The 26,981-nt window shown below is 45.3% G+C and overlaps 1 protein-coding gene across 4 annotated transcripts in view; it reads left to right on the top strand.

The window, feature by feature from the left end:
• The window catches only part of VPS13A (vacuolar protein sorting 13 homolog A), a 339,425-nt gene that overhangs the window by 84,823 nt on the left and 227,621 nt on the right, over nucleotides 1-26,981 (top strand). For all 4 annotated transcript variants that reach the window (XM_032790455.2, XM_032790457.2, XM_075067294.1 and 1 more), the window contains 5 exons: nucleotides 8,996-9,138; nucleotides 13,784-13,985; nucleotides 14,078-14,192; nucleotides 17,724-17,860; nucleotides 25,711-25,843. In XM_032790455.2, coding sequence (XP_032646346.1) covers nucleotides 8,996-9,138; nucleotides 13,784-13,985; nucleotides 14,078-14,192; nucleotides 17,724-17,860; nucleotides 25,711-25,843 — 730 coding nt within the window. The remainder of the gene's footprint in view (nucleotides 1-8,995; nucleotides 9,139-13,783; nucleotides 13,986-14,077; nucleotides 14,193-17,723; nucleotides 17,861-25,710; nucleotides 25,844-26,981) is intronic.

Consider the following 26,981-nt stretch of genomic DNA (forward strand, 5'->3'; position numbering starts at 1 on the left):
CTGAAACAACAGGACAAGCCCTGGCACCGCTCCACCTCTCCAGTACGGTTGAAGGGGCAGCTGAAAGGCGATAGAGGGCGCTCCCCACATAAGAAGGCGATACCTCCCAAGGGACCAAGCACTTAAAAGGGCAATGCGGCCCCAGGACATGCACCGGCATTTGTGTCTCCGGCACCGCAGGGCCCGTTGAGCCTGGGCTAAGTGGGCCGAGTGCAGAAGAAGGCCTGGAGGACATGCTAAACAGCCCTCCACGCTAGACACCTTTGAGGTAGCAAAAGACCTCACTGAGCTGTCAACCAAGCCCCCGCCCTGGTAAGGAGCAGACTGCGGCACCATTGCCAAAGGTGCCGTCCAGAGGCAAGTCGGCAATGGTGCGCTACTCGAGGTCACCTCCCTGGCACCACTCCTGGCATTGGTCCTGGTCATGGATGAGCTCAGCCACCATGGACTCCCAGCTACCTTTGACTCAGTGGGACTCGATGGCACCGGAACCGAGCCAGCGCACAGCATCAGCTCCCCCGGCGTACTGCTCCCCGGCACCACCACTAAGCTGGCACCAAGGGGACATAAGGCCGCAATCCCCGGCCCTGGGTAGAAGGCAGCGATCCCAGTTCCGAGAGCATTGATACTGATTCCGGTCCCGATTGGGGGGAAGCCACTCTCCAGTCCTCCGACGGCACCACCTTGGCCTTCAAGATCTGCCTCCTTAGAATTCGAGGTCAACTCAGGCCACTCTAGCTATGGCCGCAGAGCACTGGCTAGCAGGGAGCCCCAGATGGTGTGGCATCCCCAGTGGGGACTGCTGGGACAATGGCCCTTTTGGACACTTTGGGCCTATCATCATCAGCAAGGGACCTCCTCCAGAGCTTCGAGGTCCGGCTATTTGGTGCACTGGTCCTGGTCCCCACACAGACACCCCTCCGTGACCAAGGAGGCTACAGTATCCAGGCCGCCAGACACTTCTCTGGAACATTGGCGAGTGGAAGCGGCACTGAGCCTGAAGCCATTCTGGGGACAGTCTACCAAGCAGAGCTCGGATGTGCCCGCGACATATGATGATGAGCAGGAAGAACAAATAGAGGAGGCTCAGCAGGCCCTCACCTCCTCATTGTCCCCAGACAAGGCTGTGGCGGGCACGGGGGTGTAAAGGCCTCCCTCGATTGACCATAGGGCACGTCAGGAGCTGCTCCAAAGAGTCGACCAAAATTTGGGCCTACAGATGGAGGAAACAGTGGAGCAGGAGGGTTCTATGGTGGACATACTAAGCCCTTAAGGTCCCTCCAGAATTGTGCTCCAGCTCATAAAGACAATCCAGTCTAACTACAAGATGGTCTGGCAAACCCCAGCCTCCAGCACACCGACAGCAAGGGGGGTGGAGAAGAAGTACTTTGCTCCTTCCAAGGGATACAACTTTCTTTTTTCTCATCCAACCCCCTGTTCGCTGGTCGTCTCAGCCATGAATGAACCAAGCCCCAGCTCCCAAGGCAAAGGAGGCTAAACATTTGGACCTGTTTGACAGGAAGGTCTACTCCTTTGGGGGCCTCCAGTTATGGACAGCGAACCTGCAGGCGATCCTAAACAGGTACAATTGTAATTCCTGGGCAGCAGTTTCCAAATTTAAAGACTCATTGCCCCAGGGCTCTCAGCCTGAGTTCATGGCCCTAGTAGAAGAGGAAAAGCAGTCACCAAGACCTCTTTACAAGCCTCTCTGGACTCGACAGATGCAGCAGCCAGAACAATCACCTCAGGTGTGGTGATGAGGCGTTCGGCGTGGTTTCAGGCTTTCGGCCTTCTGCCAGAGGTCCAGAACATCATCCAGGACCTCCCCGTTGAAGGGTCTGGCCTCTTTTCGGACCAGATGGATGTCAGGCTGCATAGCCTTAAAGACTCTTGGGCAACCCTCAAGTCGTTAGGTATGTGCACCCCGGCGACTCAGAGGAAGCCATTCAAGCCCCAACCATTGCAACAACCGCAGTACCAGCCCCGCCCTCGGCAAGACCCTTACCGCAGGAGGGGCAGAGACAACAGGCGAAGGTGGAATAACATGCCTAGTCAAAGCCAGGGTAAGCCGCAGCCTGGCAGCAAACAGGGGGTTTGAAGGTGCTCTCGAGGACAGTGTACCAACCCAGCTCCCAGATCCTTGCCCACGTTTCTCGGACTGCTTGTCCCACTTCTACCAGGCCTGTATAATGTCGGACTGTTGAGTCTTACACATAGTGCAAGTGGGTTACACGCTGCCGTTCTCCTCCTTCCCTCCTAACCACCCTCCTTCCCTGTACCTCTTCAGAAACCCTTCTCACGAGAAACTCCTTATGTAGGAGGTACAGTTGTTCCTCCAGGCGGGGGCTGTGAAACTAAGGGGAAAGGGGTTTTACTCCCGCTACTTTCTCATCCCAAAGGCAAAGGGGGGCCTTTGGCCCATTTTAGACCTTTGCGGGCTCAACCAGTTCTTAGTCAAGGTCCATTTCCATATGGTCTCCCTAGGCACTATTATTTCGTCCCTGGATCCGAGGGTTTGTTCGCTGCCCTCGATATGAAAGATGCTTACTTTCACATCACTATTCACCCTGCTCACCAGCGGTTCCTACAATTAGCCATAAACCAGCACCATTACTAGTTTACAGTCCTCCTGTTCGGCCTGGCGGCAGCCCCCCACATCTTCACGAAGTGCATGTCAGTAGTGGCAGCCTTCCTGTGAAAGAGGAGAATATGAGTATACCCATACCTAGACGATTGGCTCCTTCTGAGTCAGTCCGAAAAGATGATCTGCTCCCATGTGACAGTGGCCCTAGAGGCATTCTGCAAGCTGGACCTTCTAGTCAACTTGCCCAAGTCTTCCCTGATACCAACCCAAGGGTTGGAGTTCATTGGGGCAGTGCTGGACTTGGTGCAGGTGCAAGCCAGCCTTCCGGAATCCAGGTTCCTGGCCATCCAGCGGATCATAGACTTGATGCTCAGGTTCCCCACTACCACGGCCAGATGCTGCCTCCAGCTCCTACTGCACATGGCAGCGTGCACCCAACGTAGTCAAATATGCTCGACTGCGGCTCAGGACTTTACAGGCGTGGCTTACCTGATTGTATCACCTGGGCAGGGATCCCCTAGACCTTGTCGTGACGGTTCTGGTCCAGGTGTTGGACTCCCTGCGCTGGTGTCTCAATCGGCCGGTAGTATGCGAGGGTCACAGACGCGTCAGACCTTGGCTGGGGAGCTCACTTAGGGGACTTAAGGGCGCAGGGCTTGTGGTCCGAGGCCGAGATGTTGCTGCACATCAATGTGAAGGAGCTCAGGGCGGTTCGTCTAGCCTGCCAAACCTTTCACGCTACTCTGGAAGGTCACAGCGTGACAGTTCTGACAGACGACACCACTGCCATGTTTTATATAAACAAGCAGGACAGAGCCTGCTCTTTTCCCTTGTGCCGAGAAGCCCCTCTTCTGTGAGACTTTTGTATAGCCTGCTCCATCCATCTCGTAGTGTCATATCTCTTGGGAGAATGGAACAAGCTAGCGGACAGCCTCAGCAGGTCTTACTGCATGCACGAGTGCTCGATAAGATCGGGCATCTTGCAGTCAGTCTTCCAGAAGTGGGGGTTTCCCCAAATGGACCTCTTTGCCACCAAGGACAACAGCCAATGTCCGCGGTTTTGCTTTTCCAGAACCACAGTCCAGGCTTGGTCGCAGACGCTTTCGCGATCCCTTGGAGTGGGAGTCTAAAGTACGCCTTCCCTCCACTCCACAGAGTCCTCTTCAGAGTTCGCAGGGACCAGGTGATGATAATTTTGATCACCCCAGCTTGGCCTTGGCAGCACTGGTTTACAACCCTGCTAGAGCTGTCAGAGGCCACTCCGATTGTCCAGCCCCTAAACCGGGACCTCATTACACAGGACAGAGGGTGCCCGCTCCATTTGGATCTGCAGTCTCTGCACCTCATGACGTGGAAGCTCTCTGGCTAAATGCTATGGAAAGCCAGTGCTCTCTTCCGGTATGACAAATTCTCCTTAGCAGTAGAAACCTTCCACTAGGGCGGCTTACCTAGCTGAGTGGAAAAGATTTTCCTGCTGGTGTGAGCCTAAGCAGATACAGCCACTCCAGGCCGCTATTCCAGTCATCCTAGAATACCTCCTGCACCTCAGGTATCAGGGTCTCTCTCCTTCCTCAATCAGGGTGCATCTAGCTGCCATTTCAGCGTTCCACCTGGGGGAATCCAGATGCTCTGTGTTCTCTAACCCCGTGGTGGTGCGGTTCCTCAAGGGACTGGAGAGAGTGTTCCCCTACTTGCACCCGCTGGTCCCACCCTGGAACCTTAATCTGGTCCTTTCCAAGCTTATGGGGCCCCCGTTTGAGCCCCTAGCCTCTTGCTCTCTTCTGCAGCTCTCCTGGAAAGTGACATTCCTGGTGGCCCTTATATCAGTGAGGAGGGAGTCCGAGTTACGAGCCCTAACCTTGGAGCCTCCTTGTACAGTTTTCTATAGGGACAAGGTGCAACTCAGACCACACCCAAAATTCCTCCTTAAGATAGTCTTGCAATTCCATATGGGCCAGGACATTTGTTTACCAGTGTTCTTTCCTAAACCACACACGGACCCAAGTCACTGTAGTCTGCACACTGTGGATGTCCGAAGGGCCCCGGTGTTCTAATTGGATCTAACTAAACCTTTCCACAAGTCGACACAGTTGTTTGTCGCCATAGCTAATAGAATGAAAGGGCTGTCAGTCTCGGTGCAACGTATTTCATCATGGATTGTGGACTGCATCTGCGCTTGCTATGAGCTTGCCAAGGTTCCAGTCCCGGCAATCACAGCTCATTGGACGAGGGCACAGGTGTCCTCAACAGCTTTCCTGGTACATGTCCCGATTTAGGAGATCTGTAAAGCAGCCACCCGGTCATTGGTGCACACTTTCACAGCCCACTACGCAGTAAACCAGCAAGCCAGAGATGATTCAGTGGTTGGCAGGGCTGTTCTTCAGTCAGTTGCTCCATGACTCCTACCTTCCTCCTATGGTAAGCTTGTGAGTCACTTAATGTGGAATGGACGTTAACAAGCACTCGTCCATTACACTTCCCACCCTCCTTCCCCTCTGTTGGAGTCTCCGGCAAGAAGGAACTGAAGGGGGATTGGGTCAGCAGGGATATATATGCACTGATGTGGAAGCGCTGCTCTGGCAGGCTCCCCTGCCGACCTGATGGGAGCCGCTAATGGAAAAAGTTTCTGACGTCCGTGCATGTGGTGCACACACACCTAATGTGTAATGGACATGAATAAAACATCTCGAAGAACAACAATTACGAAAGATAAGTAACGATTTTTTCTCTGCCCTGCCTTCCCATAGAATTTTCAGTCAAGTCAATTTCACTCCTTAGGCACAATGGACCTCTCAACAATGAGAGTAACATTCAGCTGTGTGGGAGACAGACCATTCAAATCTCACCACTTTCCACTCCAAGTGCAAGGCACATTTCTTTGACCTTGTCTTCTCTAAAATAAACACATAGCAATTGGTATATTTAACCCTCCCCACCACTAAAAGTAGATACGTCACTGCACACACTTCTCCTCCTGGGGAGAGGATGAGAGAACAAATGTGACAGATATGTAATCACATAGCTTAATGTGCTACTGGAAGATGTTCATATACTATGGTGATGAGCCCTGTATAAAAACATATAAAATCGAACCTGGAGGTTTTCCTGACTTGATCTCAAGGACCCCAGTCATCTTCCTTTGCCCCAGGTTCAGACGTCATGGAAGTATCTCATGCAGTCCTCTTCATCTGTCCATGTGGCCCTGCATACATCATTCCATGGAAGACCTGCTGGAGGCAGATACTAATACGCTTTCCAGCACCATGACAAGTGCTGTCCCTTGGCACAAATGCCTTTGCAGCCACCTATTTCTAACCCAGCACCTGTGCAACCTTTGGAGCTGTCAAGGGACCTCTCAGATCAGCAGGAAGATCTGCCTAAGTCTGAGGATGGGATGAGTGTCCTTCAGAGGAACCACAGGAGTCCCCTCCGGAAGAACGCACAGCTGGCACCTCACCAGAAGATCAGATTGGTGCTTCATCTGTCCAACCTTCTGTGAACAATAACTGTTTTTGAGGAACTATTGGGGAGAATGGCAAACTGCAGCTTCAAATAGGCTACAGTACTGGAGACGTCAAATCCCCTGTTGGATGTGTTACAAATGCAGACCAGGGATAAACTAGCTGTACTTACCAGCTCCGGCCTTCTTAACCTGGCCAAGGATGTCTAGCTCAATCTCTTTTCATCCTCACCTGTGTCCAAGAGAGCTGAAGGGTATCAATTTTTGCTGTGTTGTCCTTTGGCAGACTCCATGGTGGGATCTGTGCCATAGGAAAGAGTTAGAGGCAACAAGACCAGACCTCTCAACTCTTCCCATTCTGACTTACAGGAACCTAAGGTTTTGCCTAAAGAGCCTATTTGTGTGGCTTACTAGACCTTTGAGTGGTCAACTCTCAAGCAACTGTGTTCCACTGTAATTATGCCCTGTGGAAAGCGATGATGCCTTGCCCAGGTTAAAGAAGGAAGCAGCCTGGACTGTACTCTGAAAGTATCGTATGCATATTAGATATTTCCTAAGAGCAACATGTGGTGCCTTGGACTCCAGTGCCAGAAGAGAGTCCAAAAGAGTGGCTCTAGAGAGGTACTCCTGGCTGAAATCCTGTGAATGTCCTATTGGAAGAAATGGATTCTCTTTTCAGGAAGGGGGCCATAGAGGAGGTTCCACAGAACCCAGAGAAAAAAGGCCTTTACTCCACCTTAGAAATCTCAACAGATACATAAGAATGCTCAAGTTCAGGATGCTCAGTGTAAGGGACATTACCTGTTCCTTATCCAAGGGAGACTGGGATGTGCCTCTCAGTTGAAAGGGCACCACTTCTTTGTGGTTATTAAGCGCAGATCAGGTATCCGAGGTTCTATGTGGGGATGACGCATTACCACTTCAGAGTTCCTCTTTTTGGCTTGTTCACAGCTCAAAGAGTCTTCACTGTGATGCTTCACGTGAGATCTAGGGTTGTGTGGTACTTCACCATCACCCACTTTTAGTGTGAAGCAGCCTTGTCTGTTCCTACTGTATATCAGCTTCCTGAATCCATCAGTCTGTGGTAACACAAGCACTACCTTCCAGGCGTCTAGTAACAGGCACGTGCCAACCACTGAGTCCCTGGAGCATTCACCTTGGTGGGGATGAAAAAGTGAAGGCAGGCTTACTCAGTAGGTGGTCACATGATCAACACAGGTGTTCAGTGAAACCAGTGGTGACCAGTGCACTATGTCACAGATGGGTTCACGAGGTAATAAACCTCTTTGAACAAAACCTCTAATACCAGGTGTATTGAATGGGAGCACACACAGTCAAAAGTTGTCTGATGTGGTTCTGCTAGACTGGAGACAATTTCTTTACACCTTCCAGTCTTTCTTCCTGTTACCCAGAGTCATAAGGAAAATCATTGTGGACAGATCACATACTAATAGCCCCAATTTGTCATGTCAGCACTGGTATCTAGATCTCCTGTACCTGGCCAGGGATCCACCATATTTGCTGCCTTTCTCTGCAGACCTGCGTCAATAACAAAGGGAGGATTCTGCATCCCAGCCCAAAGACACTTCACTTGGCATTGTGGAGGAGGAAACTTCTAATTGATGTGGACTGTTTATGCTCTGAGTTCAAGTCACTCTCTCTTGTAATCCAGGAAGAGCTTCACCATGAAATGCTATAGACAAAAAAAAGGAAACAGTTTATTATCTGGGCCATTGGTAAAGGATTTGTTCCATCTCAAGCTGGGTCGCTGCAGTCCTAGAGTGCCTTGTACACATGAAGTCTCAGGGCTTAGCTGTAGCCACGCTAATAGTCCATAGGGCAGCAGTTACCTGTTCATCACATTTATGTTATGGACAAATGCATCTTCTCTTACCTTACAGTGTCCAGATTCCTTAAGGACATGGTAAGTTTGTTTTCCCCCATTAGGGAGCCTCTACTTTTATGGGACCTAAAACTTGTCCTAACAAAGCCAATGGACTCTCCTTATGAGCCTCTGATGGAAGCCTGTCTCAAACATTTATTGATCAAAACTGCCTTCCTCATTGCAGCTGCTGTGTTTTGATGGCTTCTCCATCTTGTATTGTATTACACAAGACAAAGTCACATTGAAATCCCATCCCAGTTTCATGCTTAAGCTGGTCTCCGATTTTCCCCTAGTTCAATGTATTTCTCTGCCTGTGTTCTTCTCCGGACCCTATTTCCATACCCTAAATATCAAGTGGGCATTCTATTCTTATCTGGAAAATACCAAGCCTTTAGAAAATCCAATAGGTTATTTGTAGCATGTGGCCAGAGATGCCAGAAAGACTCTGTGACCAAACAGACTTCCTCATGGATTAGGAATTGTATAGAACATTGTTACATTTTAATTAGGAAACTAGTAACCTATTGTTTAAAGATCCATTTCATGACAACCACTGTAACATCATTGGCATGCCTTAGTAGGTTCCCCTGGTGGATGTAGCATCTTGCTCCAATGCCTGATTTGGGAGAGCTGTGTTACAGTTTATATTTACTTAACAACTCCTAGTTCACTGTTCTCCTGGTGGAGCACTGTTTGGTAATCTTCTCAAGTAGAATAAACGGGGGCCGTCGAAGAAAGGGGTTACTTTCCAGTAACTGTTCTTCAAGAGTTGCCCTGCACATTCATACTGTTTACCTACTCTCACCTCTACATTGCAGTTTTGTCTACTCTGTAGTTAGTGGGGAGAGCTTGGGTGGTGGGGTGGCATGTGTGCATTCCTAAAGAGTGAGGCAATGACATCACTGTCATGTAAGATCTCTTGTGAAACCCCCAATGACATGAATTTTCAAGGTAGTACCACCACTCAATGCCAGGAGCGCAAGTGTGAATGCACCAAAGTGACTCTCAAACTACAACACCTAATGGTAGACGATATCTTTATTGTACTTTTTCCTGTTTTATATAGTATGAAGCCACGAAGCTTTCTGTAAAGCTGCTAAGCATGTCCATATCAATAAGAGAAAACAAGGAGAAACCTGAGCTGATCAAATTTGCAATAATTGACTTGAGCACAATGTTAACGCAACGACCAGGTGCGCAAGCAATAAGGTAAGCATTTTCCATCAAACTATTTTTATTCCTCATAAAATGGCCAAGATATTAATAAAAATGGTGCTTAACTTCCAGTCTTCATTGTGCTAAAGTTCACAGACCCATTATAATAGCTAGTTTAGCCTGTTTGCAGCTTGGGGGAGAACCAGATTGGTCAGTTACTGGCAATAAGGGAATTCCCCATCCCTAAAGCTCCAGGACAGCTTCATCTTCCTCCACAGCTGCTGACTGGCTTTAACTCATCCTCCCTGCTGCAGAACTTTACAAGGAAAATTCTGATCTGTTTCAAATATCTCTCTGGTTCCCAGTTGTGTCCTAGGGATAGCATTTTCTTTTCGGGGAGTTCCCCCAGCTTTGCTTCCTCCTTTGAGTTACTGCAGCAGCTGTTGCCTCTGCAGCCTTCAGGGAGAAGTGTAGGCTGAAAAAGCCCTAATGCTTATTAGGTGCATCTGGGGAGCTCAGCAGTTGGTGTGCCATCATTGTGAGGGATGTATACGAGTCCTGATACTGCTTCTTTAAGAGTGCCATGGCCAGATATAATGGGTCTGCCTGGGTTTCCTTGTTTTGTAACTTCAGAAGCATATAGATGATCCTTAGGAGGGGTGGAGAGGGATTTGAGGGAGGTGAGGTTGTAGAGTTTCTCTTGGAGTTAGTGGTTTCCCTAGGAATTGAAATGGGGTGTGTGTATGTGTTTGAATTTACAGGGTGTGTGTGTCAGGACTACTGAGATATATAAAAGAGATATGAATAAAGTAAATGTTTTGTTAGGATAATGCAAATTTAACATAAGGATAATGCAGGTTACACCAAAACATATAACAGGTCTAGATTTCTAAAAACATGAATTTTTAAAAAAATGTATTTAATTTAAATTGACTTTTCAAAAGTAAGCCATCATGGGATAAGAGGGAAGTCCTATAACAGGATTAAAAAAAGAACTAGATAAATTCCTGGAGAATAGATCCATCAGTGGCTATTAGCCAGGATGGGGAGGGATACAACACCATGCTTTCAGTGTCCCTAGCCTGTTTGCCGGAAGCTAGGAATGGGCAACAGGGGATGGATCACTTGATAATTACCTGTTCCATTCATTGCCTCTGAAGCACCTGTCCTTGACCACTGGGCTATATGGACCATTGGTCTGACCCAATATGACCATTCTTATGTAAATATTAATTATAATAATAAAAATGTTTAGTACAGAAACTCCCCAACATAATGATCTCTCAAGATAGCAACAGTGTGAGATGACAACCTTGGCAAATAATGCATTTTAAAAATCTTGGCCTACTAGGAAACATATTTATATATGTTTCCATTCCCCGTTACAAATCTAGCATTCTGGAGCAAAGTGACTAAAATATAGTCCAACAAACAAATGTTTATTTAACATGCTCCTCACTTTTCCCTCCACCGCACCCCACTCACCAGTGTTGTCCTTGGTCAGTGGATACTCAGAGTTCAGAGGTGCTTTGACTTGAGTACACCTCCCAGGTGGGGGGCAAGAAGGCACCTTGCTCGTTCCTCCAGCTGCTCACTGTTCGCTCTGGCTACGTCTGTTCGTTGTGCCACTGTTCATTCCACCACTCTGTTGCCAATGGCCCTACACAGTTACCTTCTGCTGCCACCTGCCACTGTGACCTCTGTGAGTTGGTCTCTTGAGGTTCCACCCAGCTTTCAGTGATTTCAGCTGAGCTCTCAGTGAGGGAACCTCGCTGCTAGTGCAGTCTGGGCTGTGTTTTACACAAAAACACTGTCCCCACAGGAACACTGTCCCCACAGCAGGACTAAGCACTTAGACATAATTATCAGTGATTTCAATTGCAGTGGTCACTTAACAGAACAAAAGACTATCTATGGAGCCTAATCAGCTCTGTCTTTAAACAGTGGAGAGGGACAGATCCCCACCCTCTCTCTTGATGCCCTCAATCAGCACAGGCTAAGTACATTTCCACTGCCCTTTGCTCATACAATAAGAACTACAACATTTCATTCCCATCCCCATCCTGCATTCAAGTGTTTTTGTAACCCAGCCCCAGCCAAAATCCATCACTTGAGCAACACAGCTCTGTTTGCTGGATATGTAGGTAGATTAGGTGTGAATGTAAATACAGTCTGGTCCTGAAGCCTTTCCCCCCAGCCCCCAGCTCATCATTAGCTGTCAGGGAGAGCTCATTTAGACTTTGCTTACAAATCATCATTTGAAATTATTAGGTTGGCCAGCATCACTGAAATAAATACATTGACATTATCATAAAAAACAACAGCTGTGTAAGGAAGCTAGGCTCTGTTCATACTTCTCAAATCTATTATACTTTCAGATACACGTATTTTATCATACACTTTAAAAGCATATTCAGTGTATATTAATATTTCAATTTCAATTCAAATTTCCAAACAGTCACTAAATTGGCATGTTTCAGAGTAGCAGCCGTGTTAGTCTGTATTCGCAAAAGAACAGGAGTACTTGTGGCACCTTAGAGACTAACAAATGTATTTGAGCATAAGCTTTTGTGGGCTACAGCCACTTCATCGGATGCATAGAATGGAACTTATAGTGAGGAGATATATATACATACAGAGAACATGAAAAGGTGGGAGTTGCCCAACCAACTCTAAGAGGCTAATTAATTAAGATGAGCTATTGTCAGCAGGAGAAAAAAAACTTTGTAGTGATAATCAAGATAGCCCATTTAAGACAGTTTGACAAGAAGGTGTGAGGATACTTAACATGGGGAAATAGATTCAATGTGTGTAATGGCTCAGCCATTCCCAGTCTCTATTTAAGCCTAAATTGATTGTATCTAGTTTGCATATTAATTCAAGTTCAGCAGTTTCTCCTTGGAGTCTGTTTTTGAAGCTTTTCTGTTGCAAAATTGCCCCCTTTAAATCTCTTACTGAATGGCCAGAGAGGTTGAAGTGTTCTCCTACTGGTTTTTGAATATTATGATTCCTGATGTCAGATTTGAGTCCATTTATTCTTTTGTGTAGAGACTGTCTGGTTTGGCCAATGTACGTGACAGAGGGGCATTGCTGGCTCATGAAGGCATATATCACATTGGTAGATGTGCAGGTGAACGAGACCCTGATGGCGTCGCTGAAGTGATTAGGTCCTATTATGATGTCACTTGAATAGATATGTGGACAGAGTTGGCATTGGGCTTTGTTGCAAGGATAAGTTCCTGGGTTAGTGTTTTTGTTATTTGGTGTGTGGTTGCTGGTGAGTATTTGCTTCAGGTTTGGGGGCTGTTTGTAAGCAAGGACAGGCCTGTCTCCCAAGATCTGGGAGAGTGAGGGATCATCTTTCAGGATGGGTTGTAGATCTTTGAAGATGCGCTGGAGAGGTTTTAGTTGGGGGCTGAAGGCGACGGCTAGTGGCGTTCTGTTATTTTCTATGTTGGGTCTGTCTTGTATTAGGTGACTTCTCGGTACTCTTCTGGCTTTGTCAATCTGTTTTTTCACTTCAGCAGGTGGGTATTGTAGTTTTAAGAATGCTTGATAGAGATCTTGTAGGTGTTTGTCTCTGTCTGAGGAATTGGAGCAAATACGGTTGTATCTTAGAGCTTGGCTGTAGACAATGGATCATGTGTGTCCTGGATGGAAGCTGGAGGCATGTAGGTAAGTACAGTGGTCAGTAGGCTTCCGGTGTAGGGTGGTGTTTATGTGACCATTGCTTATTAGCACAGTAGTGTCAAGGAAATGGACTGCTTGTGTGGATTCATCTAGGCTGAGGTTGATGGTGGGATGGAAATTGTTGAAATCATGGTGGAATTCCTCAAGGGCTTCTTTTCCATGTGTCCAGATGATGGAGATGTCATCAATGTAGCACAAGTAGAGTAGGGCATTTTTTTTGCCAGACAGAAGACATATACATTGTAAGTTTTAAATAACTGTAAACAATTTAATTACTGTACTCACCAATGATGATTGTGAAGCTTGGTTGAGGCGGGGCATAGTGGGGTGGGGGTGTGGGGGCTTGCTTGCTCTCTGGCTGGAATGCTGGGGAGGCAGAATGAGACAAGACCCCTGTGCTCCGACCTTGCTCGCCAGCAGGAGTGCCGGGCAGGCAGAACGGGGCAAGACATCGCACCCCGACCCTGCTCCCTGGCAGGAGACTTGGGCAGGTGGAATGGGACAATTCCCTCTTGCTCCCCAGGAGCACCAATTGGGGGAAGCCAAACAATATTATAAGGAACATTGCAGGACTTTTAAGGAGTATGTTCTCTAATAGGTCAGCGACCTAATAACGAAACAACGTTAACTGGGATGACATTAAGTGAGGCGTTACTGTAGAGAGAGAGAGTCCTGCTATGGACTAACTGTTCTTGTGGATCCTGCTGATGTACTGGTAATATGCTTTCATATAGTCCTTTTTGACCTGGGAGTAGATGAAAGTGCATTGAGGAGATTTTAATAGCACATCAGCAGGGTCCATGTAGACAGTTCATTGTGGGCTAGTGCCAGGTAGATTCACTCCACAGCTTGTCGCAAATTAAATGTAGACAATTCCTTAGACTTGTTTGGATGGGGGAGGAGATTTGTTCTTTTAACCTGGCACCTGCTACTTGTAGTCTGAGACATCTGCTGTTTATTTAAACATTCAATTTAAATGTAATTTCTATACTGTTTTCACTTTATACAGGTTTGAAACAAAAATAAGCACATTTGAAGTTACAGGCGTGTCTCAAGAAAAATTCATACCCTGTCTGCTATCTTCTCGAACAGTCCATTTGGAAAACAATACATCACTCTTGAACATAATGTTTGAGACCAATCCTTTAGATGAGAAAGCTGATCAGAAGCTTAGAATTGAATCACAACCATTGGAAATAATATATGATGCAGTAAGTAAAAAATGTTGTGAAGCATTAGTCTTCTAAAAATCTGATGTAAGCATTCATTTTCTTTTATGTTTATTATATCTGTATTTTAACAGAGGACTGTGAATAGTTTAGTGGATTTCTTCAGGCCTCCAAAAGATGTACATTTAGAGCAACTGACCTCAGCAACTTTGATGAAGCTTGAAGAATTTCGTGAGAAGACATCGACAGGTGAATGTTAATAAACATTTTCAGTGATGCAGTTTTTGATAAATTTTGAAGACTTTTTTCTTTTGGCTGAATTTTTAAAATATACTTGTGTTGTAAATGTATCAGAACTGCTGATTAATGTATTAATTGCAAAGAAACAAAAATAGGAAATGTTTTCCTATAGATACTCATTTACTGTGGTGATGAGGGGCCATATAAGTACTTAGATGATTTAAAGTTTTCCACAAAAACATGATAAAAGATGAAATTTAAAGAGAGAGCAAAATGTCAGTACAATAAAAGGGTAAAACTATCACTGATTTCAGGAGGTTTTGAGATATGTGTTTTTTAAGTTATATAACATTTTGGCGTTCATTGAGTACAAGAAATGCGCCCTGTTACCTAATATAATTAATACATACAAAGTTTTTGTTTCGAAACAGGGTTGTTGCATACCTGACACAAACCCACAAAACAAGGAAATGAAAAGTTAAACCATTTAACAGTACATACCTTCTACTCTGCACACACGCGGTTACCTTAGGATCAGGGTCCTACCAAAATCATGGTCTATTTTGGTCAACTTCATGGTCATAGAATTTTAAAAATAATAAATTTAATGATTTCAGATATTTAAATCTGAAATTTCGCAGTGTTGTAACTGTAGGGGTCCTGACCCAAAAGGGGATAGTGAGGGCATTGTAAGGTTATTATAGGGGGGTTGTGGTATTGCGGCCTTTACTTCTGCACTGCTGCTGGCGGCAGAGTTGCGGTCAGAGCTGGATGGCTGGAGGGTGACATCTTATGGCCAGGAGCCCAGCTCTGAAGGCAGTGCCACCGCCAGCAGCAGCAAAGAAGTAAGGACGCTGCTTACTTCTTATGGTATTGCTACCCTTACTTCTGTGTTGCTGTCTTCAGAGCTGGGCCCTTGGTCAGAAGCCACCACTTTCCAACTGCCCATGGCCACCCTTACTTCTGTGCTGCTGCTGACCATGCTGTCTTCGGAGCTGGGCACCTGGCCAGCAGCCAGGACCGGCGCTAGGATTTTGAGCGCCCTAGGCAGACGGCAATTTCGCCACCCCCCGCGCTGGTCCCGGCTCCGGTGGAGCTGCCGCAGTGGTGCCTGCGGGCGGTCCACCGGAGCCGCCCGAGCAGCCGACCATCCGCAGGCACCACTACGGCAGCTCCAGCGGCGCCCTGACCCAGGGAAATCCCGGCTGCGCTGCAGCTGGTGGCACCTGACCCAGGGTTAGAGTGCCTCCGCGGCAGCCGGCAGCCCGGGTTTCCCTGGCCAGGGACCCTTGGCTGCCGTCTGCTGTGGCGCTTGCGGACCCGGGGCGGGGGGCGCCTGGCTTGCCCGACTGCGGCGCGGCCCTGACCCGGGGACACCTTGGGCTGGCCGGGCTGCCGGGCTGTAGCCGCCTGGAGCGCGCCTGACCCCGGGACACCTTGGCTGCCGGCGGCAGGCAGGCTGCTGCCGCTGGCAAGCTCAGGCCCGTCCAGCAGCAGCGGCTGCAACCATTTAAAAAATTTTTTGGGGGTGCCACTTTTTGGTGCCCCCAAATCTTCACGCCCTAGGCAACCGCCTAGTTCACCTAAATGGTTGCACCGGCCCTGCCAGCAGCCACCACTTTCCAGCCACCCAGCTCTGATGGCAGCGCAGGAGTAAGACAATCTTTATATCTAGTAGTAAAAAATAAAAATAAATATGCATCTAATGGGAGGGGTGAGCTTGTATTGATGAACACAAATTCTTAAAACTCCATATGAATTCATATTCCAGATATTTTGGATTGTATTTGTGGCTTCTTGGCTTTTTACTGCTGTTTGGAACCTCATTTGTCAGCCCATCTTTTGCTGCAAGAGGCAATCGACTCCCCTTCAGTATTCCCCTTTCCTCCACTTTTCTTCAGAAAATGGTTCATTAATAAAATTATTTCTACAGTAACTTTTCAAATTTGGTTTCAACACAACATGTGCTGAGTAGGCTGCCAGATAAACACACGTACCTGAGTACAGGAAGTGCCTCAGTATTGGAAATGATGCACAGGGCCTACTGGGGGTGGAAAGCAGGGAAATTTTGGGTCTGCGTGCCACAAGTGGGCCTGCCAAACTAAATTGCTCAGGCTTGGAAGCCCTGCCCAAGTGCGACTCAGGCTTGGGCTTCAGCCCTCTGCTGCCCACAGAGCTCCTGGCTCTGGCTTCAGCCCCACCATCAGCTGTGAAACTCTCGGCTGGAGCTTCAGCCCCACCCACGACCCACAAAGATCTGGGCTGGGGTTAATCACTTGCATGGTGGCTCAGACAACTCTTTTAGGACTTCTTGGGTGCAAGTAATCCAGGCCTACTGATTTTTAAAATGTTCATCCCTACTAGAAGCTGTTTGTTGTCCTCAGTTACTATGGGATTGCAAATGACTTTATCATCCTCATATCATATGCATATATCATCCTACTTCTTTACAAATACAGAAGATTTAAATAAACACTTCTGCCTCTTCAGAATTATTATTAACATTTTTACCAACTCCATCTAGAAATGGACCTCTGTCATTGTTAGGCATTCTTTTGTTCCTAATATACTTAACAAAAGAAACAAAACAAAGCGACTCTCCTCCTTGTCCTTAGCTCTGTCAGCCATGGATTTTCCTTGTTATCTTTAGCTTACATTATCAATTTTCTCCACTTAATGACTTCTGATGTATATTGGTAACTGTCTGCTTCCCCCTTTTTTCATTTCTAGTTTACAGTCTTCACTTCTCCTCTTAACTACGTTGGTTAATGATCATAAATAAATTAGTAATTGAGGCTTAAAATTCAAAAAATCAAAAGGCAGTGTGTATATATTTTAAATCTTGTTGTTTTTAAACCAGTCTGATTTATTTCTTTATTTTTTGTCTCATGATTGCTGAATTCTTGGGGCTAGAGATAGTTGACTGACTTTAGGTAATAGAATCTTCTGCAAAAATGATTTGAGAAAATCATTTTATTCTGAACAATGACTCAGAAATTATTATACTAAGATAGTTATAGTAGATGGGAAATGGAGAAAATATATTGAGGATTTAAACTTTGATTAAAAGCAAATCTCATTGTCACATGAATATTTTTGTATTGTAATTTAATTCCAGTGTATTAAGCCTACAGTGTCACACAGTCCTCATGAAATTGGCTATTGTGATTTCTTAGAGAAAGTGTCTTATTTGTTATCATTTATGCTATATTCATTAGGACTGACAAGGTGATTAATTATTATTCATGGGTACTTTGAACACTGAAAAGAACTACACTAATAAGAAGTACATTTATGAATGTGTAACCAGTAAAGAGAATTGAGATCTATCAGAATAAACCAGGGTACTGTATATTTGGGATGGTTGACTAAGTTTGATGTGGTTGAACAGTTTACAGTTTCAGCTGTATGTTTTAGTAATCCTATTGTAATGAAATTTGTCCTCTGGTTCATACCTTATCACCATAATTTATTTAAAATATGTTTAAAGACATGGTTTCATATTGACTCCTTACCTGTCTCAATATGATTATTTTCTAGGTTTATTATATGTTATTGAAACACAGAAAGTTCTCAATCTAAAAATTAATTTAATGGCTTCATATGTCCTTGTTCCACAAAATGGATTTTACGAATCTACGTCAAATTTACTGCTTCTGGATCTTGGTAACCTACAGGTACAGTTTCCACTCATGAAATGGTTTATTGTGATAATTTGGCTTCTATTTATTGTAGTATGTTAAAAATGAACTTAAATTCTGTTGAATATAATGGATTTATTTAAATTTTCCTATTCAATTGATATAATGGTGATTAATTTTAAACTGCTTTCTAGACAAGTCTGAATTTCTTCTCCTGTTCTGAACACTTCTCTGATCCACTTAGAGTGGATAGTGTAGATGACAAAAATGAGGCCACTTCCTTTGCGAATCTTTGAATGCCATAAAGTAATGCATGAAAATTGTTCTTAACAGTTTTTAATCCTGGCATCCCTGATGCTATTTTGGAATACAAAGAAACAGAATCTCTCTTACTCTGACATATGTGGTTAACACAGTATTTTTAATTGAATACTGCTTATCCTTTTCCTCCCACCCCTTGCCAATGCTCTTTTCTTGTTCATTATCCACTAAAATGATATGGATTGAATAGAATGATCATTTATGAGTATAGGACTTAATCAAAACTTCAAATATTTATCCTCTATATTCAACGTAATAGATGATTTAAATTGTAAGGAAAAAACCAGCAAAGGTAAATTAATAAATGTAGATCAAATGCTTTTAGTGTGCTTAACACCATACCAAACTAGGGTAACCAGATGTCCTGATTTTATAGGGACCGTCCCGATTTTTTGAGTCTTTTTCTTATATAGGCTCCTATTACCCTCGTCCCGATTTTTCACATTTGCTGTCTGGTCACCCTATACCAAATACAGAAAATATTATTCCTGCCCCAGGATGATTGCTGCCTTATTGAACTAACAGCATTTAAAATAGCATGTTCCCCTTCTTTGTATGTTGGCAACTGATATATATCTATAAGTGACACTGGCAGTGCTGCATATTAAGTTTGCTTATCCCATTGTAAGACTGTTTGTTGTTGCTTATAATTTTGCCAAACTATAATGATTTGGGCTGAAATTTTGCATGCTGGGTGTCTGTCTCAGGCTGAATTTTTAGCTAAAATGGTTTACTTGTTTCTGAGAACAAGATTAGGGAATAATGTTTTGCCCATATTTAAAAAAAATCTTAGAATAACTTTGTTGAGAATGTTCAGCACCTCCATGTTTTTGGAATAGGGGTTTGATGTTTGACGGCATGGTCGCCACAGGATGTTCTTTTAGGTACCTGCATGAAAACTTTGGCCTAAGCATAAGCCTATGAAAACTCTGTTTGTACAGGCTCAGTAGAGACTTGTTAGAGTTTGGAAGTTCTTAAAATCATTGAAGATGCCATATGCATCAGGCATGTGCCACACTAGGACTTTTGAGGCTGAGCAGCACTTCCCTTCAGGAGCTTCACCTGGATACTGGGGGATGCTGTGTCACGAGGCACGGGAACTGACAGCTGGGAGACTGTGCACGAAATAAGGATGCATTGTAGTCACGGGTATTTTTAGTAAAAGTCACAGACAGGTCACAGGTAGTAAACAAAAATTCATGGCCCGTGACCTGCAGGCACCGCCCCCACAAGTCTCTTGGCTGTGGTTCCCCGCCAATGGTAGCTGCGAAACCAGTGCTCTGGCTGGAGGCAGCCCACAGAACTGCCAGGCCATGCCTCTCTTTAGCCGCTGAGTGAGGGGAATGTCGCTGCTTCCGGGGAGCCTCCCAGGTAAGTGCTGCCCAGAGCTCACGTCACCCTTTCCCATGCCCCATTCCTCTTGCCCCCTCCCACACCCAAACGCTTCTGCTCAGGGGGAGCATGGGGGCGTGGTAGCTCGAGACTGCCCCAGCAGCGGCCGGTACACCTGGCACAGGGACTTCCTGAGTTGTCCCTGAGCCAGGAGCACGGACCGCTGCAGATTTCTGTGACAAACTCGCAGCCTTATCACTAAATGCTCCCTCTGTTGGCTCCTGGCAGAAATACAGAGGAGTGGAAATGTGGGAGCAGCAGGAGCCTGTGGGTGGAAGGAAGCAGAGGGGAGAGGAGCTGGAAAGGAGTGGAGAGGGAGAAGGACTAGAGCCCTGGCAATAGAGTCGGTAACCACTAATGCACACTTCTGTCCAGAACTTGATACATAACCCAGGAATCCTGAATCTACATTCCTCTGCTGTGAAATTAATTGGCAAAATATGTGTCCCAGCTCTCGCTCCTCTTCTGGTCCTGTGGCTGTTCTACATAGAAAATAACAGCCTACTACTGATTGCCATCTACCACTTGAGCTAATGATGTAAAAGTCTGTGCTGTGGATCTAAAGGTCCTTATGCTGTTGACAGCCCATGCTGGGGGCAGTATGGTTCCACATTATAGAAACTAAGTTTTCAGGGTTTTTTTTGAAATATAGGAAATTACCTTAAAAAAACTACATTAAAATCATTAAGGTTTCAAAGTCTAGCACTCTAAAGTTCATCTAGAATGAATGAATCAGTTGTGTATAAATATGGGTGTTGTATATAGGATGGTGGTCTCTTCTGCTACAGATGTTGGATGGTGTGGAATGAGGCAAGAGATCGCAGCATATGGGTAAAAAAAATTGTTAGCCTAGAGAATTATAGTCTGTTCTTCCTCTGCCACCAGACTTCCCAGAATCACAAAGGCTTAACCGCTTAAGACAAATATTAAAACGAGAATGTTCACAGTTTACTACTGATTATTTGTTCCTAATTTCTGGTTGCCCCATGTGAGACACAAAGGACCAAATTTGCAAAAATGTCGAACTCATAACTGCATCATCATCATCATCATCATCGGCAAATCCCAAAGGGATGTGACTGCTTTGTTAATAAAATGCCACTAGATTGATCTCTAGCAGGATGCTTAAGGTGGTCGAACTGTATGTTCAGTTTATGCCTATCACTGGCAGTCTTATTGCACCACAGAAGCTTCTGGAGTCTGTGATCACAGGCATTCCTGGATACACGCACTTCAGAATTCATTGGTTTTCCATCCTAATATGTTCATACTAAGACAGCTGCTGAGACTGAACCAGTGCTGATGGAGCTGGTTGCTGGGTTCAGCTTCAAATATAAGACATAAGAATTGGTCCATCTAGCCCAGTCTACTGTCTTCCAACAGTGGCTGGTGTCAGATGTGTCAGGGAAAGAACAGAGCAGGACAATTATAGAGTGAACCATCCTCTGTCATCCAGTTCCAGCTTCTTGCAGTCAGAGGTTTAGGGGGCCACCCAGAGCATGGGTTTGCACCCCTGACCATCTTGGCTAATAGCCATTGATGGACCTATCCATCGAATGTATGTAATTCTTTTTTAAATCTGGTTATGCTTTTTCCCTTCGTAATGTCTCCTGGCAACGACCATAGATTGTGCATTGAGTGAAGTACTTCCTTATGTTTTAAGCCTGCCTGCTTATTAATGTAATTGGGTGACCTCTGGTGTGTTAATGAAAGGGTAAGTAACACTTCTCTGTTTACTGTCTCCACATCATTCGTTGTTTTATAGACCTCTATCATATCCCCCCTTAGTCATCTCTTTTCTAAAATGAACAGTTGGTGTCTTTTTAATCTTGCTTCATAAAGAATCTGTTCCATACTCCTGATCATTTTTATTGCCCTTCAGTACCTTTTCTGATTCTAATTTCTAATATATCTTTTTTTGACATGGGGTGACCAGAACTATAGGCAGTATGTGAAGTGTGAGAGTACCATGGATTTTTATGGTGGCATTATGCTATTTTCTGTCTTATTATCTATCCCTTTCCTAATGAGTCCTAACATTCTGTTAGCTTATTTGACTGCCGCTGCAAACCGAACGGATCAGAGAACTATCAATGTTGACTCCACGATCTCTTTCTTGAGTGGTAACCACTAATTTAGAATTCTTTGAATGCATAGTTGGGATTCTTTTCCAAAGTGCTATACTTTGCATTTATCAACATTGAACTTTAGTTGCCATTTTGTTGCCCAGTCACCCAGTTTTGTGAAATCCCTTTGTAAGGGCTTGGCTACACTTGCGAGTTACAGTGCAATAAAGGAGCCCTGGGCGCCCTAGCTCACTCCCTGTCCACGCTGGCAAGGCATGTAGAGCGCTCTGACTCTGCGGCTACAGCGGTGCTGGTACTCTACCTTGGTGAGAGGAATAACATTTGCTGCGCCTTGTCTACAACGCACAGGCGTCAATGTGAATGAGGTGTTGGGTTGCTTCACTCTGATCGGCCTCCAGAAACGTCCCATAATCCCCTTAAATCAAGTGGCCACTCATGTCGTTGTTTTGAACTCCTGTAGGAATGCAGAAATGCCCTTTCAAAGCTCTGTTTCTGACAGCTGGCATGCAAGCCAATAGTGTGGAATGCTGTGGTGGAGGGTCTGCTGCTGTCTGAACTTACAAGACAGCATTCTGACATGCTCTCAGCCCCCCAAAACCCCACTCTCTCTCCCCACCACATACACACAACAAACTCCCTGTTACACTCCACCCCCCTGTAGTGGAGTGGTGACCTGCTCCAGCTCTCTGAGAGGGCTGGCAGGCTGGGAGAACAGCCTAGGCTGAGTGGGGAAACAGCCGCAGCTATGGCCATACCCCAAACCGACTCAGCTGGCCTTATAAAGGGACTGCTGGGCTGAAGCTGTCTCAGTCTCTCTCTGTGTTCAGAGAGAGAAGGGCCTGGCTGCTGGAAGCTGAGAGAAAGTACCTGAGGGAAGCAGGGTTGGGGAACAGGGCAAGGGAGTTGTAGGGCTCTGCCTGGTAAACCCCCCAGGCTGCAGCGTAGTGTAAGGCCAGACAGGTACTGGGGCTACAGAGGGGTAGCCACAGGTAGGCAAAGGCAGCAGTTCCAAACTCCTTTGCCTGTGTTGAGTGGCTGATACATTGCAGTCTGCCCCAGGGAACAGGGGCTAAGTGATGCCTGGCAGTAGCCAAGACTGAGGCAAGGGGGGATGGTGGGTTGGGAGTTCCCCAGGGAGGGGAGACCCAGATTGGTGGGGTACTGCCAGGGGGCAGCACCCCAGTTAAAGGGGCACTGGGGTCCAGGGACGGACACGGGGGCCAGAGGACAGGCGGATCTCTGGCCTGCAGAGGGTGCTTCAGAGCTGGAATGAGCTAATTCCTGGAAATCACCAGCAGGAACCGCTGCAGGAGTGAGTCCACTCGTCTACACCCTCCCCCCTTTGAAAAGCACATTGCAGTCACTTGCTGGGATAGCTGTCCGTAATGCACTGCTCCCAATGCAGCTGCAAGTGCCGCAAATGTGGCCACGCCAGTGTTCAAGCAGCTTTCAGCGTGGACAGACTGCAGCGCTTTCCCTACCGTGCTCTCCGAAGACAGGTTTAACTCACAGCGCTCTACATCTGCAAGTGTAGCCATGCCCTAAGTCTTTGCAGTCAGCTTTGGACTTAAGTATCTTGAGTAATTTTGAATCATTTGCAAACTTTGCCACGTCACTGATTACTTCCTTTTTACCATCATTTGTGAATATGTTGAACAGCCCTGGTCCCAGTACTGATCCTTGTGGGACCCTGCAATTTACCCCTTTCCACTGTGAAAACTGATCATTTATTCCTTCCCTTTGTTTCCTACTTTTAAACAATTAATTTTCCATTAGCATACCTTCCTGCTTATTCCATGACTGCTTACTTTGCTTAAGAGGGACCTTGTCAAAAGCATTCTCAAAGTTAAAGTACACTAAATCCACTGGATCACTCTTGTCAATGTTTGTTGACACCTTCAAAGAATATTTTAGAGAGGCATGATTTTTCTTTATGAAAGCTGTGTTGACTCTTCCCCAGCATAGTGTGTTCATCTGTGTCTGATCTTTCTATTCTTTTACTATAGTTTCAACCAATATTCCTGGTACTGAAGTTAGGCTTACTGGCCTGTAATTGCCAGGATTGCCTGTGGAGCCTTTTTAAAAATCTGTGTTACATTAGCTATCCTCCAGTCATCTAGGGCAGAGACTGATTAAAGTGATAGATTATGTACCATAGTTCGCAGTTCTACAATTTCATATATTAGGTCCTTCAGAACTCGTCCTGATGACTTATTATTGTTCAGTTAATCAGTTTGTTCCATAATCACCTCTGCTGATGCCTCAATCTGGGACAGTTCCTCAGATTTGTCTGCTAAGAACAGTGGCATAGGTGTGGGAATCTCCCTCATAGCCTCTGCAGTGGAAACCAATGCAAAGAATTTATTTAGCTTCTCCCCAATGGCCTTGTCTTCCTTGAGTCCTCCTTTAGCACATAGATTGTCCAGTGGCCCCATTGATTGTTTGGCAGGCTTCTTGCTTCTGGTGTACTTAAAAATTTTTTATTGTTAGCTTTTGTGTCATTTGGTAGTTGCTCTTCACATTCTTTTTTAGCCTGCTTAATTATACTACTTTAGTTGATTTGCCAGAGTTTATGCTCCTTTCTATTTTCCTCAGTAGGATTTGACTTGCAGTTTCCAAAGGATGTCTTTTTGTCTCTGCCTCTTTTTCTCTCTTTAGCCATGATATCATTGTGTTTGTATACATGTAGTTTGCGCCTTTTGGTTTTTTTTAAACAAAGTTTCTGTGTAGCTTGCAGGCATTTCACTCGTGTGACTGTTCCTTTTAATTTCCATTTAACTAGCTCCCTCATTTTTGTGTAGTTCCTGTTTTTGAAGTTAAATGCTACTCTGGTGGGTTTCTTTTGTATTTTTCTGCCCTACAAGAATGTTAAATTTAATTACATTACAAATTAAATTTTATTATGAATTTATCATTTTCTGTTCTTGTACTGCCACTTGACGTGGTTTTTAAAAAAGTGAGTATGTATGAAGAATGGTTTAGAAATTAATATTGAAAACTTACAATGCTATTATATTAATCTATGGTAGAACTTCATAATTGCATTGTATTTCAAGATTGTTAACCCACCTCAAAAACATAGAGTAGAAATATAAAATTTCTAAAGGTAGATGACAAAAATGATTAGAGGCATGGGAGGACTTCTTTATGAGGTGAGATTAAAAAGACGAGGGCTGCCTAAATTAGCTAGGAGATGAGTGAGAGGGGACAGCATGAAGATACATAATGGTGCTGAGGATATTTGGGCGTTTCTAAGGCCTTGGCTACACTCACTTTACAGCGCTGCAAGTTTCGCGCTCAGGGGTGTGAAAAAACACCCCCCTGAGCGCTGCAAGATACAGCGCTGTAAAGCGTCAGTGTAATCAGGGCGGCAGCGCTGGGAGCGCGGCTCCCAGCGCTGCACACTACACCCATAAAGGATGTGGTTTACATGCAGCACTGGGAGAGCTCTTTCCCAGCGGTGCCGCTCTGACCACACTCACACTTCAAAACGTTGTCGCGGCAGCGCTCCGAAATTCGAAGTGTAGCCATACCCTAAGTTTATAACTTTTTGTAATAAAAGACCAAGAGGATGGCCAATGAGATTGAAGGGCAAGAAATTTAAAACTGATAAAAGGAAATACATTTCCACGGATTAATTACAAATTGTGTAACTCTGCTACATGTTATCATTGAGACAGTTTAATTTGGCAGGATAAAAAATAGATTAGACAGTTGTATGTTGAACAGTCACAGTAACATTAGATAAAATAAACTATAAAGGAGTATGAGCTCTCATGGTTCAGGGCAAAAGTTACCTACTAACTAATAGGAGTTTAGGAAGCAATTTTTCCTGTGGGCAGCTTATTTCTTAGTGGTTCATTATGGGGTTTCTTGAAAAGTATCTAATTCTGGCTATTACTGAAGGGAGGATTTTGCACTACATAAATTACTGGTCTGATGTGGTATATTAGTCCTATGGATCCTGTTATTTATTAAAATAATTATTTGATATTTGACCTCTAATCTGATAGAAGTTGAATATTTGTATGACCATTGCTTTGAAGATTTTTAAACTGATTTTAATTACTTTTTGTGATTTTTAAGATGACAAGTAAAAGTCGTTCTGATATGTCAGAACTCAAAGTAGGACAAAGCACCATTGAAGATATCATGTCAAGAGCTTATGATAGCTTTGATATTCAGCTCAGCAGTATACAGCTACTTTATTGCAAACATGGTAAGTATTCACAAAATGAATTGCTTTTTGTTAAGACAACTGAACAAAAAATTTTGTTAACCGGTGTGCCAATTTTTAACCAACAATTGAGTTTCCACTAAATTTTGTTCTTCACTTCCACACATGAGTACATTCTAGGCCATGATTGCCTTTGGGATAGATATTTTTAAAACAGCAAATCGATTCCTACACATCTACACACAGCGAATTTTCCAAGCCCTTAATTAAGCCTGGCAACCAAGCTGTGCAACCTTAGGGCTGGTCTATACTACACAGTTAGGTCGACATAAAGCAGCTCATGTTGGCCTAATTATGTCTGTGTCTACACGACAGCCTTCCTTCCACTGTTGTAAATGTCCTGTTACATGGACATCATAACTCCACCTCCACGAGAGGCATATGGCATATGTTGGTATGGTTAGGGCAATGAAGTCTCTGTGTAGATACTGCATCACAGGAGCCATGAAACTGATAAGAAAGCTCCCGTCCCCCTGGAGTGCTGGGCTAGACTCTGCTCCCAGCTGGGAGCTGAAGCCCTGGCAACTTGGATTCGTAGGGCGAGAAGCAGGGGCAGCTTTGGACCTGTCTCCCATTTGGGAGCCAGGTTGAGAAACCTGAGTGGTTCCCCGCTCGCTCCTAGTGTAGAGTGGGGGGCTCAAGAGGCTGGGGCAGCTGAACCCTACTCCCCAGTGGTGAGAAGCCTTGGGCAGCTCCCTCCCAAGCTCTCGGCAGGGAATGGGAAGCTGGGTGGAGGAGGAGCATGCCGGGAGCAGTGGGGCAGCCAGGCTCCTGGCAGAGAGCTGCCAGAAGAGCTGAGGGACCAGGGTCTCTGCTCCCCACACTGCCCTCTAGGTTGGTGGAAGCGCACCTGGTGAGGATGCGCGCCACCTGCCCAAGGAAGATAGTGTAGACATGCACCACTGCAGCACTCTAATATAGGTTGGCTTAGGTTTGTAATGTAGACATACTCTTCGTTTTTGGTTTCTTACAACTGCATAGACTTCTGAGGCCAAAAGGTCTCAGGGTTACCTAACCTAGTCTGGCGCATACTATATAGACCAAAGAATGTCACTTGTGATTTTGGCATCTAGCCAAGCAACATTACTTTTCCTCCATTATCCTTCTTTATTCTATACTT

This window comes from Chelonoidis abingdonii, chromosome 6 (assembly GCF_003597395.2).
Source record: "Chelonoidis abingdonii isolate Lonesome George chromosome 6, CheloAbing_2.0, whole genome shotgun sequence".
NCBI classification, from domain to species: Eukaryota; Metazoa; Chordata; order Testudines; family Testudinidae; genus Chelonoidis; species Chelonoidis abingdonii.